This window comes from Hemiscyllium ocellatum, chromosome 26 (assembly GCF_020745735.1).
Source record: "Hemiscyllium ocellatum isolate sHemOce1 chromosome 26, sHemOce1.pat.X.cur, whole genome shotgun sequence".
In the NCBI taxonomy this organism is placed as follows: Eukaryota; Metazoa; Chordata; class Chondrichthyes; order Orectolobiformes; family Hemiscylliidae; genus Hemiscyllium; species Hemiscyllium ocellatum.
In genome coordinates this window covers 11,251,201-11,264,418 of record NC_083426.1, presented here as the reverse complement: position 1 = coordinate 11,264,418, position 13,218 = coordinate 11,251,201, and the positions used below count along the sequence as shown (strand labels likewise).

Here is a 13,218-nt window from a genome sequence, read left to right as displayed (position 1 = left end):
AGGATCAAAGAACCCGAAGGCAGGGTGTCAAACAGCCCAATCAGAAGCTGGCTGCTCCTCTTACCCAGCAGCCACGGGGAGGTGTGGCTGTTGCTGGTACTACAACCACCAGAAGTCTCAAACAGAGTGGGGGCCCAAGGCACAGGTGAGTGATGGTGTGGAGAGGGTAGCTGGGCAGAGGCGAGGAGAGAAGGACTTAGCAGCAAAGGAGGTGGAGTGGCTCTGAACGGATCCTTCCCTTTCCATTGTCTTGTTTCTTGTTCAGGTGCCAAGTGCTTTTGAACAAGTGACCCCACCCTGAGAGCCCACAAATAAACTCATCACACTCCCTACACAGACATCTGACACCTTCCAACTCGCTGCTGTGTTAGTAAGAGAAGTAGCAGACTGAAGTCCCTTAAGGGGAATTAAGTAGCCACTTAAGGTACTAGTTATAGCATTACAATGGCCATTCAGCCCAACTGCTTCATAGTGGTGTCTGTGCTCTCACAAACTCCTCTTTGTTTAATGCTGTCGACATGTTCTCTTCCTATTCCATTCTCCCGTACAGGTTTGAGAGTGTGGTGCTGGAAAAGCACAGCCAGTCAGGGAGCACTCAAGGGGCAGGAGAATCAACGTTTCGGGCATAAGCCTTTCATCAGGAAGGATTATGCCTGAAACAGTCGATTCCCCTGCTCCTCAGATGCTGCCTGACCTGCTGTGCTTTTCCAGCACCAAACTCTTGCTTTGAGCTCCAGCATTTACGGTCCTCACTTTCTCCCTTCGAGGTTTGTCCTTCTTGCAGCTGCACTGTTTGATTCAACTAGTCTTTGTGCTGGCAAACTTCACATTTCTATGCTCTGGGTGAAGAGCAATCTCCTGAACGCCCAGTCAGTTTATTAGTGACTTTATATCCCCTCTGTTGTAGTTTTTCCCATTTATTGGGTGACATCACCTTAACTTCTACCCAATCAAATCCATTCGTATCTTAAAGATTTCTATCAAGTCATATTTCGATTTTCAATTTTTAAAGACAGAAGTCCCAGTCTGTCCAATCTTTCCTGATATTTCTCAGTTCCAGCATCATGGTGAGAAATATTTTTTACACCATCTCCAGTGTCTCTATTCTTTTTTAGAACATGGAGATTAATGGTATTAATACACCTCGAGTGCATTCTAGCAAGGTTCCAGAAATGATTCACATAGATTTAAAAATAAAACCATGCAAATGACGGAAGTCAGAAATAAAACAGGAAGTGTTATACACAAGTTAAGTTGTTACTGTGGACAGAGAATCTAGTGGGTGTTAATTGCCCACTTAGGGGCCTCAGTGGTCACTGGAATGAGAATTGTTTCCACAGACCTTCCTGCTATAGACTGCATGAAGTGGCATTTCAAATACCACCCTGCTCCCTCCCACCATCAAACTCCCTTGCTGGGGGCTGGGGAGGGGGGTTGCACACAAGAGTCCACACATTAACTCGGATGAAGTCATCTAGACTCAAAGCCTTAACTTACTCTCTCCACAGATGCTGCCTGACCTGCTGTGACTTCCAGCATGTTTTGTTTCCACCCATTAACTCTCCTTCTCTCTCTCCATGGATGTTACCTGACCTGCTGAACATTTTCTGATTGTGTAGTAGCTGGATTGCGCCTTTCCTGCTCATGAATAAGCCAGTTTGAAATACAAAATGTGTACAAACTTTTGGAGTGATTTAAAGACCTTGGTTCAATTAAAACAATATCATTCCGTGTCCGTGGCTTTACTTTGAGGCAAAAATGCTTAGTGCTTCGGTAAATAATGTCGAATGCCCGTACAATTTTGTGAGGACTCCCTGGAATTAACTGCTTTCATGATTTTTTTTTCTCTGTTCACTGCTAAACGGCATCAACCTCACAAACCGTGGAATGTTGCGTACTGTGGAAATTTGTTTGAAGTCCCTTCTGTAATCAGGCAAACTTAACCTTTTGGATGGAAAAATGTGTGATATTATGGAGGCAAAGAACATTTTGACCTTTAAGCACATTATACGTGGATAACTAGACACTTCCTCTTTCTCTCTCTTCTCTTCCTTGTCCTCTCCCTGACACAGCCGTTGCAATTGTTTTAGTGATACAATAGTCAAAATATTCTTGATCCTCAAGATTTTGTACTTCCAGAAAGAAGGTGCTGAGTCGAAAAGTATAGTGCTGGAAAAACACAGCAGGCCAGGCAGCATCCGACAAGGAAGAGAGTTGACGTTTCAGGACATTCCTGATGAAGGGCTTATGCCCGAAACATCGACTCTCCTGCTTTTCGGATGCTGCCTGACCTCCTGTGTTTATCCAACACCATACTTTTCGACTCTGGCCCTCCAGTGTGTGCAGTCCTCACTTTTTCTCTATAGTGTCTCAGCCAAGTATGAGACTACTTTATTGGAAGTCTCATCAGTTAGTAACTTTTAGCATTGGGTTTCAGTGTCCTTTACTGTTGGTGAATATTATATTGGTACAAAATTTAGGGGGTGGGGGGAGGAGGGGAAAGAGAGCTTCAAATTGAATGTATTTCCCCTTCCAACAATCACCTGTGAATCTGTTTGCTGCTCTTGTTAGTTATTGGGAACTTGGTGTAGTATGTGTGTTGTACAGAACACTGTGTCTTGACAAGTGGAAACTAACTGAGTTTTTTTTACATTTATATCCAGGCTTCATCTTCACCAAGGGAGGAAGGGCAACAGGATCACAGTAAATTCACAAATACCCTAAGCAACTTGGAAAGAATAGATTTTAGTAAGAACCTAACTGAAGGTGAGTATATCCACAACCAGAGACCAACATCATGAGCTGGAACGCTGATCTAGATTTCACACCTGGGTTTAAAAACTGATTTGCATTGGGCTCCAGAGTTGCAGGAAAGATCATCTTTCTCTCTTTCCTTCCCTCCCTACTGCTTAGGTGTTGCTTGATAGACACTAGAGACTAACAATTGGTGAGACAGTTCAGGCATATACATTTGTCATCAGAGTTTTGTTCCATGTGACATGTCGGAAAACTCTAAAACATCAATTACTCAGTTCCTATTTGTGTACAAAATAAATATACATAAAAAACTACAACCGGCTCTTATCCAATTACCCCTTAATTAACACATAATCATTACCTGCTTCATGGTTTGGTCTCTGGTAACCCTTACCAGACTCTGTTGGATAATAGCGTTACTTGCACAATTAATTGGTCCATAGACCAGAGCAGGTGTTTAACTCCAACATCTCTCACACTGCTGCTCTATAATCAGCCATTAGGACACTGGCCTTGGATGACTGGTTACTCCTTCTTATTTTTTGTTCAGCCCTGTCCTTCATAACTGCCTAGAGATGGTTTGTAGAGGAATCCACAGCTAAGTCAGGCCAGGGTTACACCATCAGTTCTAAACTTGGAGTGTGGAATCAGCTGGATTGATGTTGGGAATAATGGCTGGAAAACTTAGGACTGTTCTCTTTGGAACTCAGTGTTTTACAATCTGATGTAATAGAAGATTTCTAGATGAGAGCACTGGATAGGAGATAGAGAAAAGCGTTGAATAGGCTGGATCTATTTTCCCTGGAGCATCAGAGGTTAAGGGAGGTTTATAAAATCATGAGGGGCATGGATAGGGTGAATAGCCAAGGTCTTATCCCTATGGTAGGGGCATCCAAAACTGGAGAGCATAGGTTTAGGGTGAGAGGAGAAAGATTTAAAAGGGACCTAATGGGCAAATACTTCACCCAGAGGGTGGTGCGTGTATGGGACAAGCTCCCAGAGGAAGTGTTGAAGGCTGGTACAATTACAACATTTAAAAACCATCTGGATGTGTATATGAATAGGAAGGGTATAGAGGAATATGGGCCAAATGCCAGCAAATGGGGGTAGATTGATTTAGGACATCTGGTTGTCATGGGCGAGTTGGACCGAGGGGTCTGTGTCTGTGCTATACATCTCTATGATTCTATTCCTTCCAGCAGAGGCTGTGAATGTAAAATTGCTGACAAAATATTTAGTTTTTGGGATGTGGAATACTTTACCTGGAAAAGCTAGTTTCATGAATAATTTCAATGGGTTGTCAGGCAGGTCCTTGTCTGAGGGACTTTGTAAGGATGCAGACACAAGGCAGGGTGTGGAACCAAGCACATCAACTCTTTCAAAAAGTCAACACCAATACACGGTGCGATTAATGGATTAAGTTGTGAAGTTTTAATCTGAGGTTTATCAATGTTTGTTCTCAGGAAGTATTGAGACATGGAGCAAAGGCAAGGTATATAATGTTGAGCTGCAGAACAGCCGTGAATGAAGGTAGAACAACCATGAGGGATCAAATGGCCTCATCCTGTTTCTTATGTTATTTACTTGCCGTCACACGTCAGGGGAATACTGAAGGAATGACAGTGGAAAGTAAGCGATCTGTTTTTGAAGACAGACTGGCAGATCACCATGTGGCCCAAACATTTAATAACTGAAGAGAAAGATAAAAAACAGAGAGAGAGAGAGAGAGATATTACACACTGTCCAACATTCACTCCCTTGAGGTGCAATCATACTGTGTAACAGAAATACACCCAATTACCTTATATTTGATTTCCTTTACATTTGATCTGTAATCTGATCAAATTTAAAACATTTGCACAGATTATAGTGACTGTAATTGGAACAAAGATGCTATCATTGTGTTTTTGCTTCAAAGTGAGTTAATCCCCTTTATTTAGTTAGCAGCTGGAAGAAGTGGCACACTCGCTCATGTTCTCTCACACTGCACCTTCAGTCTGTTTGAATTAGACTGTAGTTCTAATTACTTTGGCAATGATGGCAGCTAAATGTTCAACTCCTCCATTGTAATAACTAGTGCTGTGATGGTCCTAGGTTTACCTGCTATGTATTGCAAGCAGTTATTTCTAAGTCCATCATGTGATTGGTAAATCTGCCGCCTCTCTTTTAAAATAATGTTGGTTCCGAAGACAAATCTTACTAAACTTGAAACATTGCTTTCGTTTCTCTTTTCACAAATGCTGCCAAATTAGCTGAGTTTCTCCAGCGCATTTTTCTGTTGTTTTTACTTCAAATTCCCAGCATCTGCAGTAAAAGCACTTTGGTTTGAATGTGGTTCAGACACAGCTCTCTGGCCTTTGAGTTCAAGACCTACTATAAGATTTTCAGAACACAAGCTGACACCAATGTATCCTACATACTGAAGGAGCGGGAGATTAATCTTAGGTGCTGTCTGCACTCCATAAAAGATCACACATTACCGTTTCAAAGGAGAGTTAAGACCATAAGACATAGGAGCAGAAATTAGGCCATTCTGCCCATTGAGCCTGTTCTGCCATTAAATCATGGCAGATACATTTCTCAACCCCATTATCCTGCTTTCTCCCTGTAACCCTTGATCCCCTTGATACTCAAGAACTTATCTATCTCAGTCTTAAATATACTCAATGACCTAGTCTCCACAGCCTTCTGTGGCAGTGAATTCTATAGATTCACCAATCTCTGTCTCAAGAAGTTTCTCCTTATCTCCATTGTGAAAGAGTCTTCCCTTTACTCTCAGGCAATGCCCTTTGGATTAGTGGTGCTGGAAGAGCACAGCAGTTCAGGCAGCATCCAAGGAGCAGCGAAATCGACATTTCGGGCAAAAGCCCTTCATCAGGAATAAAGGCAGAGACCTGAAGTGTGGAGAGATAAGCTAGAGGAGGGTGGGGGTAGGGAGAAAGTAGCATAGAGTACAATAGGTGAGTGGTGAAGGGGATGAAGTGGATAGGTCAAGGAGGAGAGGGTGGAGTGGATAGGTGGAAAAGGAGATAGGCAGGTAGGACAAGTCTGGACAAGTCATGGGGACAGTGCTGAGCTGGAAGTTTGGAACTAGGGTGAGGTGGGGGAAGGGGAAATGAGGAAACTGTTGAAGTCCACATTGATGCCCTGGGGTTGAAGTGTTCCGAGGTGGAAGATGAGGCGTTCTTCCTCCAGGTGTCTGGTGGTGAGGGAGCGGCGGTGAAGGAGGCCCAGGACCTTCATGTCCTCGGCAGAGTGAGAGAGGGAGTTGAAATATTGGGCCATGGGGCGGTGTAGTTGATTGGTGCGGGTGTCTCGGAAATGTTCCCTAAAGCGCTCTGCTAGGAGGCGCCCAGTTTCCCCAATGTAGAGGAGGCCACATTGGGAGCAACGGATACAATAAATGATATTAGTGGATGTGCAGGTAAAACTTTGATGGATGTGGAAGACTCCTTTAGGGCCTTGGATAGAGGTGAGGGAGGAGGTGTGGGCGCAGGTTTTACAGTTCCTGTGGTGGCAGGGGAAGGTGCCAGGATGGGAGGGAGAGTTGTAGGGGGGCGTGGACCTGACCAGGTAGTCACGGAGGGAACGGTCTTTGCAGAAGGCAAAAAGGGGTGGGGAGGGAAATAAATCTATGGTGGTGGGGTCTTTTTGGAGGTGGCAAAAATGTTGGTGGATGATTTACAGCCCACCCTCCCATCCTGGCACCTTCCCCTGCCACCGCAGGAACTGTAAAACCTGCGCCCACACCTCCTCCCTCACCTCTATCCAAGGCCCGAATGGAGCCTTCCACATCCATCAAGGTTTTACCTGCACATCCACTAATATCATTTATTGTATCTGTTGCCCCCGATGTGGTCTCCTCTACATTGGGGAGACTGGGCGCCTCCTAGCAGAGCGCTTTAGGGAACATCTCCGAGACACCCGCACCAATCAACCACACCGCCCCGTGGCCCAACATTTCAACTCCCCCTCTCACTCTGCCAAGGACATGAAGGTCCTGGGCCTCCTTCACCGCCGCTCCCTCACCACCAGACGCCTGGAGGAAGAACACCTCATCTTCCACCTCGGAACACTTCAACCCCAGGGCATCAATGTGGACTTCAACAGTTTCCTCATTTCCCTTCCCCCAACTCACCCTAGTTCCAAACTTCCAGCTCAGCATTGTCCCCATGACTTGTCCAGACTTGTCCTACCTGCCTATCTCCTTTTCCACCTATCCACTCCACCCTCTCCTCCCTGACATATCACCTTCATCCCCTCCACCACTCACCTATTGTACTCTATACTCTTTTCTCCCTACCCCCACCCTCCTCTAGCTTATCTCTCCAATCTTCAGGCTCTCAACCTTTATTCCTGATGAAGGGCTTTTGCCCAAAACGTCAATTTTGCTGCTCCTTGGATGCTGCCTGAACTGCTGTGCTCTTCCAGCACCACTGATCCAGAATCTGGTTTCCAGCATCTGCAGTCATTGTTTTTACCTCAATACCCTCTGGTCCTAGTCTCTCCCACCAATCCCATATCCAAGCCAATATTTATTAAATCACAAAACCAGATTATTCAGCTATCCAAAAATGTGCAGGTTAGGTGAATTGCCAATGCTAAATTGCCCATAGAGTTCAGGGACGTGTTGGTTAGGTGCATTAATCAGGGATAAATGTAGAGTAATAGGACAGGAGAATGGGTCTGGATGGGATACACGTTGGAGGGTCAGTGTGGACTTGTTGGGCCAAACAGCTTGTTTCCACACTATAGGGATTCTATTGTTGTTAATTGTATATTAATTATCATTAATTGCAGACAAGTAGTGGCCATTAACTGGGAATTCACTGGAGCCCCTCATTCATAGACTCAGATTAAAACTGAGTACTGAGTTAGGAGGCATAAGTGTATATTTGTAACTTCGTAAATAAATGTGAAAGTGTGTGAACGTTGGCTCCATTTTGACCCTTCCCCTAGTTGCTTTTACAAATAGAACAATTATTTCATTGTGAGAGCTTGCTATATGCAAATTGACTGCAAAATGGGGTGTCATTCAGAAGAAAACGAAAAAATCCTGTATTTATCTTGCACTTTCAACAACCTCACAGCAATAAAAAAAATCAAAGAACTGCAATGCTGGAAGTCAAAAAGCAAAACAAATTGCTGGAGAAGCTCAGCAGGTCTGGCAGCATCTTTGGAGAGATAGCAAAGTACTTTTAATTACAAAAATATACTGTACTCATCAAATAATTTTGTATATATAGTGCACAAAAGTCACAAATGTAATTCGGCTCCGTACAGTAGCATAGCAAGGAAACTAACAAACATTGGAGTTTAACTGTACAAACAAGCCAAAGACATCTCTTACACATACAAGACTATATTTACAAAATTTCAGATCAGAACTGATTGATTGTCGCTGAGAAAATGTTGGTGAAGATGGGGGAAGGAGGAGGAGTAAACGATAGGTGTAGATGGAACCCAGAGAGAGAACAGCAATTGGCATACAAAGGAAGGGGTAAAAGTCAGCCCTGGGGGAATCGATAGCTGGTACTGGGGACCAGGAGTGGCTGACCATAGGTATGTGTGGCAGCAATCCATGTGATGACAAGACCCGGTGTGTGGGGATTGGGGTAAAGATGTGGGAGAAAGGTACTGAGGACCTAAAATCGTCCAACTCGATATTGAGCCCTGAAGGCTGCAGAGCCCCCAATGAGTCAAAATGTGGCGCTGGAAAAGCACAGCAGGTCAGGCAGTATCCGAGGACCAGGAGAGTCGACATTTCGGTATGAGCCCTTCATCAGGGGTCATGCCTGAAACGTCGACTCTCCTGCTCCCCGGATGCTGCCTGACCTGGTGTGCTTTTCCAGTACCACAAACTTTTCGACTCTGACTCTCCAGCCCCTGCAGTCCTTGCTTTCTCCCAAGTGGAAAACTGCGGAGTTAGTGCTATCTGTTTTGTGGTGTAGTTATGTGTTCATGTGCCAGTTTAAAATTGTGCTGAACAAGTTAATGGGTATCTGTCTGACCATTCTCTCCACTGACTTGCTCCCTTTATCTTTCATAGTTGTTTTTCTTTCCGGCCATTATTTTGTCACTATAACAAAGACCTATGAACACTGACAGGTGTGGCACCTTCAGGGCAATTACTGAAGAATGCCAAGAACTTTACTCCAAGGCAGCGTACATATTGTTCTCTTATTCTGATTGTGCTGATTTTTGTGGTTGAGTCAGCATTCTGTGCCTGCCTACCAGGTATATGTTCTTTTGACCCTTCCTTTACTGTTCATTCCAGTAGCCATCTGTCCAATTTCCCATCCGCTCACCTGTAATCTAATCTCTAGTTATCTATGTGTTTCTGCATGTGACAGTACAAACACTTTTGTGTCTATATGCCTAGTGTTTGGCAAACCAGACACTTGCTGGAAGTAGGGAGTCCTGTGTGGTGCAGAGAAGAACATGGACAATAGGATCGGGAGTAGGCCATTCAGCCCTTTTGAGCCTGCTCCACCATTTTACATGATGGCCAATCACCCAATGATTCCTGCTTTTGCCCATACTCTTTTATCCCTTTAGCCCTAAGAACATGGGAGGGTGGAGGGCCCCACATTGATGTTGTACTGCAAGGTGGTTGATTCAGATCCTGGTCCATGACAGAGAGGCCTTCACCCTCACTGGGACCATTTTGACTTTGCCAAATGCACAAAACTCAATGCCACTGAAAGACAAATGCCATTGTAATCTGGTAACAAGAGCCCAGTGGACCACTCCTGAGTAAGTAATGCACAGGTCTTTGTGCAGTAAATGAGATCAGTGAAGTGCAGTATCCCTTAGGAATTCCAGTGACTTTTAGCACATGTAGAATGACGTGTGCTTTATGATGCTGTGGTACTACTATTTCACATTACAAAGCCACAGGGAAGTTGATTTCTAAATGACAAATAATTTTTTTTATTAATAGCAGGTCTTTCTTTCTTTAACAATTGAGTCTGGACCAGAGGAAGGTAGAGAGCAATCCATTCAGAGAAACCTGTTTAGTTGGTCCATTGGGACCTCTGCTTTGAAAGAGGCCAGCTAATACCCCGGCAAATTCCAGTTTCTGTGATTTTCTTCTGCTCCTTGACAATATAATCCAGACCAGGAAACCTGCTGCAAAGCCCAGCTCCTACACAATGCTCCCAGAGGATACTGTTGTGTCCAGGATCTCAAGAAGTGCAAAGTGTAATGAGCCCTGGCCCTCACCCAGAGTCGCTACCTTTCAAAATCCATAATTCCTTTATAATGACCGACAATAAGGCACTTGATTTGTCTACTGCTTTCCCCTCCTCCTTTACCAACAGCCCGGCCACTTATCCACATTAGTCAATCTTTGTTCCTGATGAAGGGCTTATGCCCGAAATGTCGAATTTCCTGTTCCTTGGATGCTGCCTAACCTGCTGTGCTTTAACCAGCAACACATTTTCAGCTGTGATCTCCAGCATCTGCAGACCTCATTTTTTTACCCTTACTGTTAGTCGTATCCAAGGTTCCCAAGAAGTTTTGTCTAATTGTCATTCTGTCTTCCTGCAGTCATGCCGAGTATTGAGAAGCTGCTGTCCAGTGATTGGAAAGACAAGCTCCTGGAGAAATGCACCTTGAGCAGCAAGGACATCAAAGGTACGAGCACCAATAGTCTGCATTTGTGATAGGGCACTGCACTAGCTGTGGATGTTGCCTGCTTCCTGTGTCCAATCTGTTCAAGTCTGCTGTGTGCAGTCATTCCAGTTGTTGGTGTTTGCAAATTCCTTTTCATCGGTAAAAGATCGATAGAAAAAGGTAGTTTGATATGTTTCTGGAGGACGCCACTCTCAGCTGGAGAGGGGGAATCTGAGCATGTGCTCACTCAAACAAGAAAGATGGCCTTTCCGACAGTAAATTAGCGATACCACGTGGATTCTCTGTCCTAAGAGGTTAGACTAGATTCCCTACAGTGTGGAAACAGGCCATTAGAACATAAAACATAGAACATTACAGCGCAGTACAGGCTCTTCGGCCCTCGATGTTGCGCCGACCTGTCTGAAGCCCATCTAACCTACACTATTCCATGTACGTCCATATGCTTGTCCAATGACGACTTAAATGTACTTCAAGTTGGCGATTCTACTACCCGTTGCAGGCAAAGCATTCCATACCCTTACTACTCTCTGAGTAAAGAAACTACCTCTGACATCTGTCCTATAATCTATCACCCCTCAATTTAAAGCAATGCCCCTCCCCCCGTGCTTGCCGTCACCATTCTTGGAAAAAGGCTCTCCCTCTCCACCCTATCTAACCCTCTGATTATCTTATATGTCTCTATTACATCACCTCTCCACCTTCTCTCTAACAAAAACAGCTTAAGTCCCTCAGCCTTTCCTCGTAAGACCTTCCCTCCATACCAGGCAACATCCTAGTAAATCTCCTCTGCACCCTTTCCAAGGCTTCCACATCCTTCTTATAATGCGGTGACCAGAACTGTATAAAATACTCTAAGTGCGGCCGCACCAGAGTATTGTACAGCTGCAGCATAACCTCATGGTTCCGGAACTCGATCCCTCTACTAATAAAAGCTAAAACACTGTATGCCTTCTTAACAACCCTGTCAGCCTGGGTGGCAACTTTCAAGGATCTGTGTACATGGACACCGAGAATCTTACCATTAGCCCAGTACTTTGCATTCCGGTTACTCTGACCAAAGTGAATCATCTCACACATGTCCGCATTAAACTCCATTTGCCACCTCTCAGCCCAGCTCTGCAGCTTATCTATGTCTCTCTGTAGCCTGCAACATCCTTCGTCGATATTCACACCTCCACCGACCTTAGTGTCGTCTGCAAATTTACTAACCCGCCCTCATCCAGGTTGTTTATAAAAATGACGAACAGCAGTGATCCTAACACCAACCCTTGCGGTACACCACTAGTAACTGGACTCTAGGATGAACATTTCCCATCAATCACCACCCTCTGTCTTCTTTCAGCAAGCCAATTACTGATCCAAACTGCTATATCTCCCACAATCCCATTCCTTTGTATTTGTACAATAGCCTACTGTGGGGAACCTTATCAAATGCCTTGCTGACATACATATACACCCCATCGACTGGTTTTACTCTCATCTACCTGTTTGGTCACCTTCTCAAAGAACTCAATAAGGTTTGTGAGGCACGACCTATCCTTCACAAAACCATGCTGACTATCCCTAATCAAATTATTCTTTTCTAGATGACTATAAATCCTATCTCTTAACCTTTTCCAACACTTTACCAACAACTGAAGTAAGGCTCACTTGTCCATAATTACCAGGGTTGTCTCTACTCCCCTTCTTGAACAAGGGAACCACATTTGCTATCCTCCAGTCTTCTGGCACTATTCCTGTAGACAATAACGATTTAAAGATCAATGCCAAAGGCTCGGCAATCTCCTCCCTGGCTTCCCGGAGGATCCTAGGATCAATCCCATCCAGCCCAGAGGACTTATCTATTTTCACACTCTGCAGGATTTCTAATACCTCTTCCTTGTGAACCTCAATCCCACCTAGTCTAGTAGCCTGTATCTCAGTATTCTCCTCGACAACATCGTCGTTTTCTGGAGTGATTACTGTCGTAAAATATTCATTTAGTGCTTCCCCTATCTTCTCTGACTCCCTTCGACCCAACAAGTTCACAGCGACCCTCCGAAGAGTAACCCACCCAAACCCATTTCCGTCTGACTAATGAACCTAACAGTATGGGCAATTTAGCATGGCCAATTCACCCAACCAGCACATCTTTGGACACAATTCTTATAAAGACACACGACAGATACTGGAACTGCACCAGAGTCTGGCAGCACCCACATACCTGCATTGACACCCACGCCTATACATACCAATTTTGTTTCCTCTTTGCTAGTGTCAACTTTTCTCTTATTTTTGCCCTCCGATAGCACAGCTAATCTCATGATTCCTTCCTCCTCTTGCCCAATTTGCCCAATGTGGGCAGCATGGTGCCTCACAGCGCCAGAGACCCGGTTCAATTCCCGCCTCAGGCAACTATCCGTGTGGAGCTTGCACATTCTCCCCCGTGTCTGCTTGGGTTTCCTCCGGGTGCTCCGATTTCCTCCCACAGCCCAAAAATGTGCAAGTTAGGTGAATTGGCCATGCTAAATTGCCCATAGTGTTAGGTGAAGGGGTAAATGTAGGGGTATGGGTCTTGGGGGGGGTTGCTCTTTGGACTTGTTGGGGCAAAGGGCCTGTTTCCACATTGTAAGTAATCTAATCAATTTCCTCCAACCCCTTTGACAGGATTCACTCTCCTGTGATTCAGTTTCTCCTAACCTCCGCCCTATTGCTTTCCTTTCTGTCCTTGTGCCACACACAAATCCAACCACATCTTGAGAGTTTTCCCAATTCTGATGAAAGGTTATTGAGCTGAAACATCAACAATTTTTCATCTATGTCGACACTGCCTGGCCTTTTGAG

General features: G+C 44.7%; 1 protein-coding gene across 4 annotated transcripts in view; it reads left to right on the top strand.

Moving 5' to 3' along the window:
- Positions 1-13,218, top strand: part of LOC132828331 (transcription factor SOX-13-like) — a 201,683-nt gene that overhangs the window by 135,979 nt on the left and 52,486 nt on the right. For all 4 annotated transcript variants that reach the window (XM_060845347.1, XM_060845344.1, XM_060845345.1 and 1 more), the window contains 2 exons: positions 2,664-2,766; positions 10,309-10,395. In XM_060845347.1, the coding sequence (XP_060701330.1) occupies positions 2,664-2,766; positions 10,309-10,395 (190 nt within the window). The remainder of the gene's footprint in view (positions 1-2,663; positions 2,767-10,308; positions 10,396-13,218) is intronic.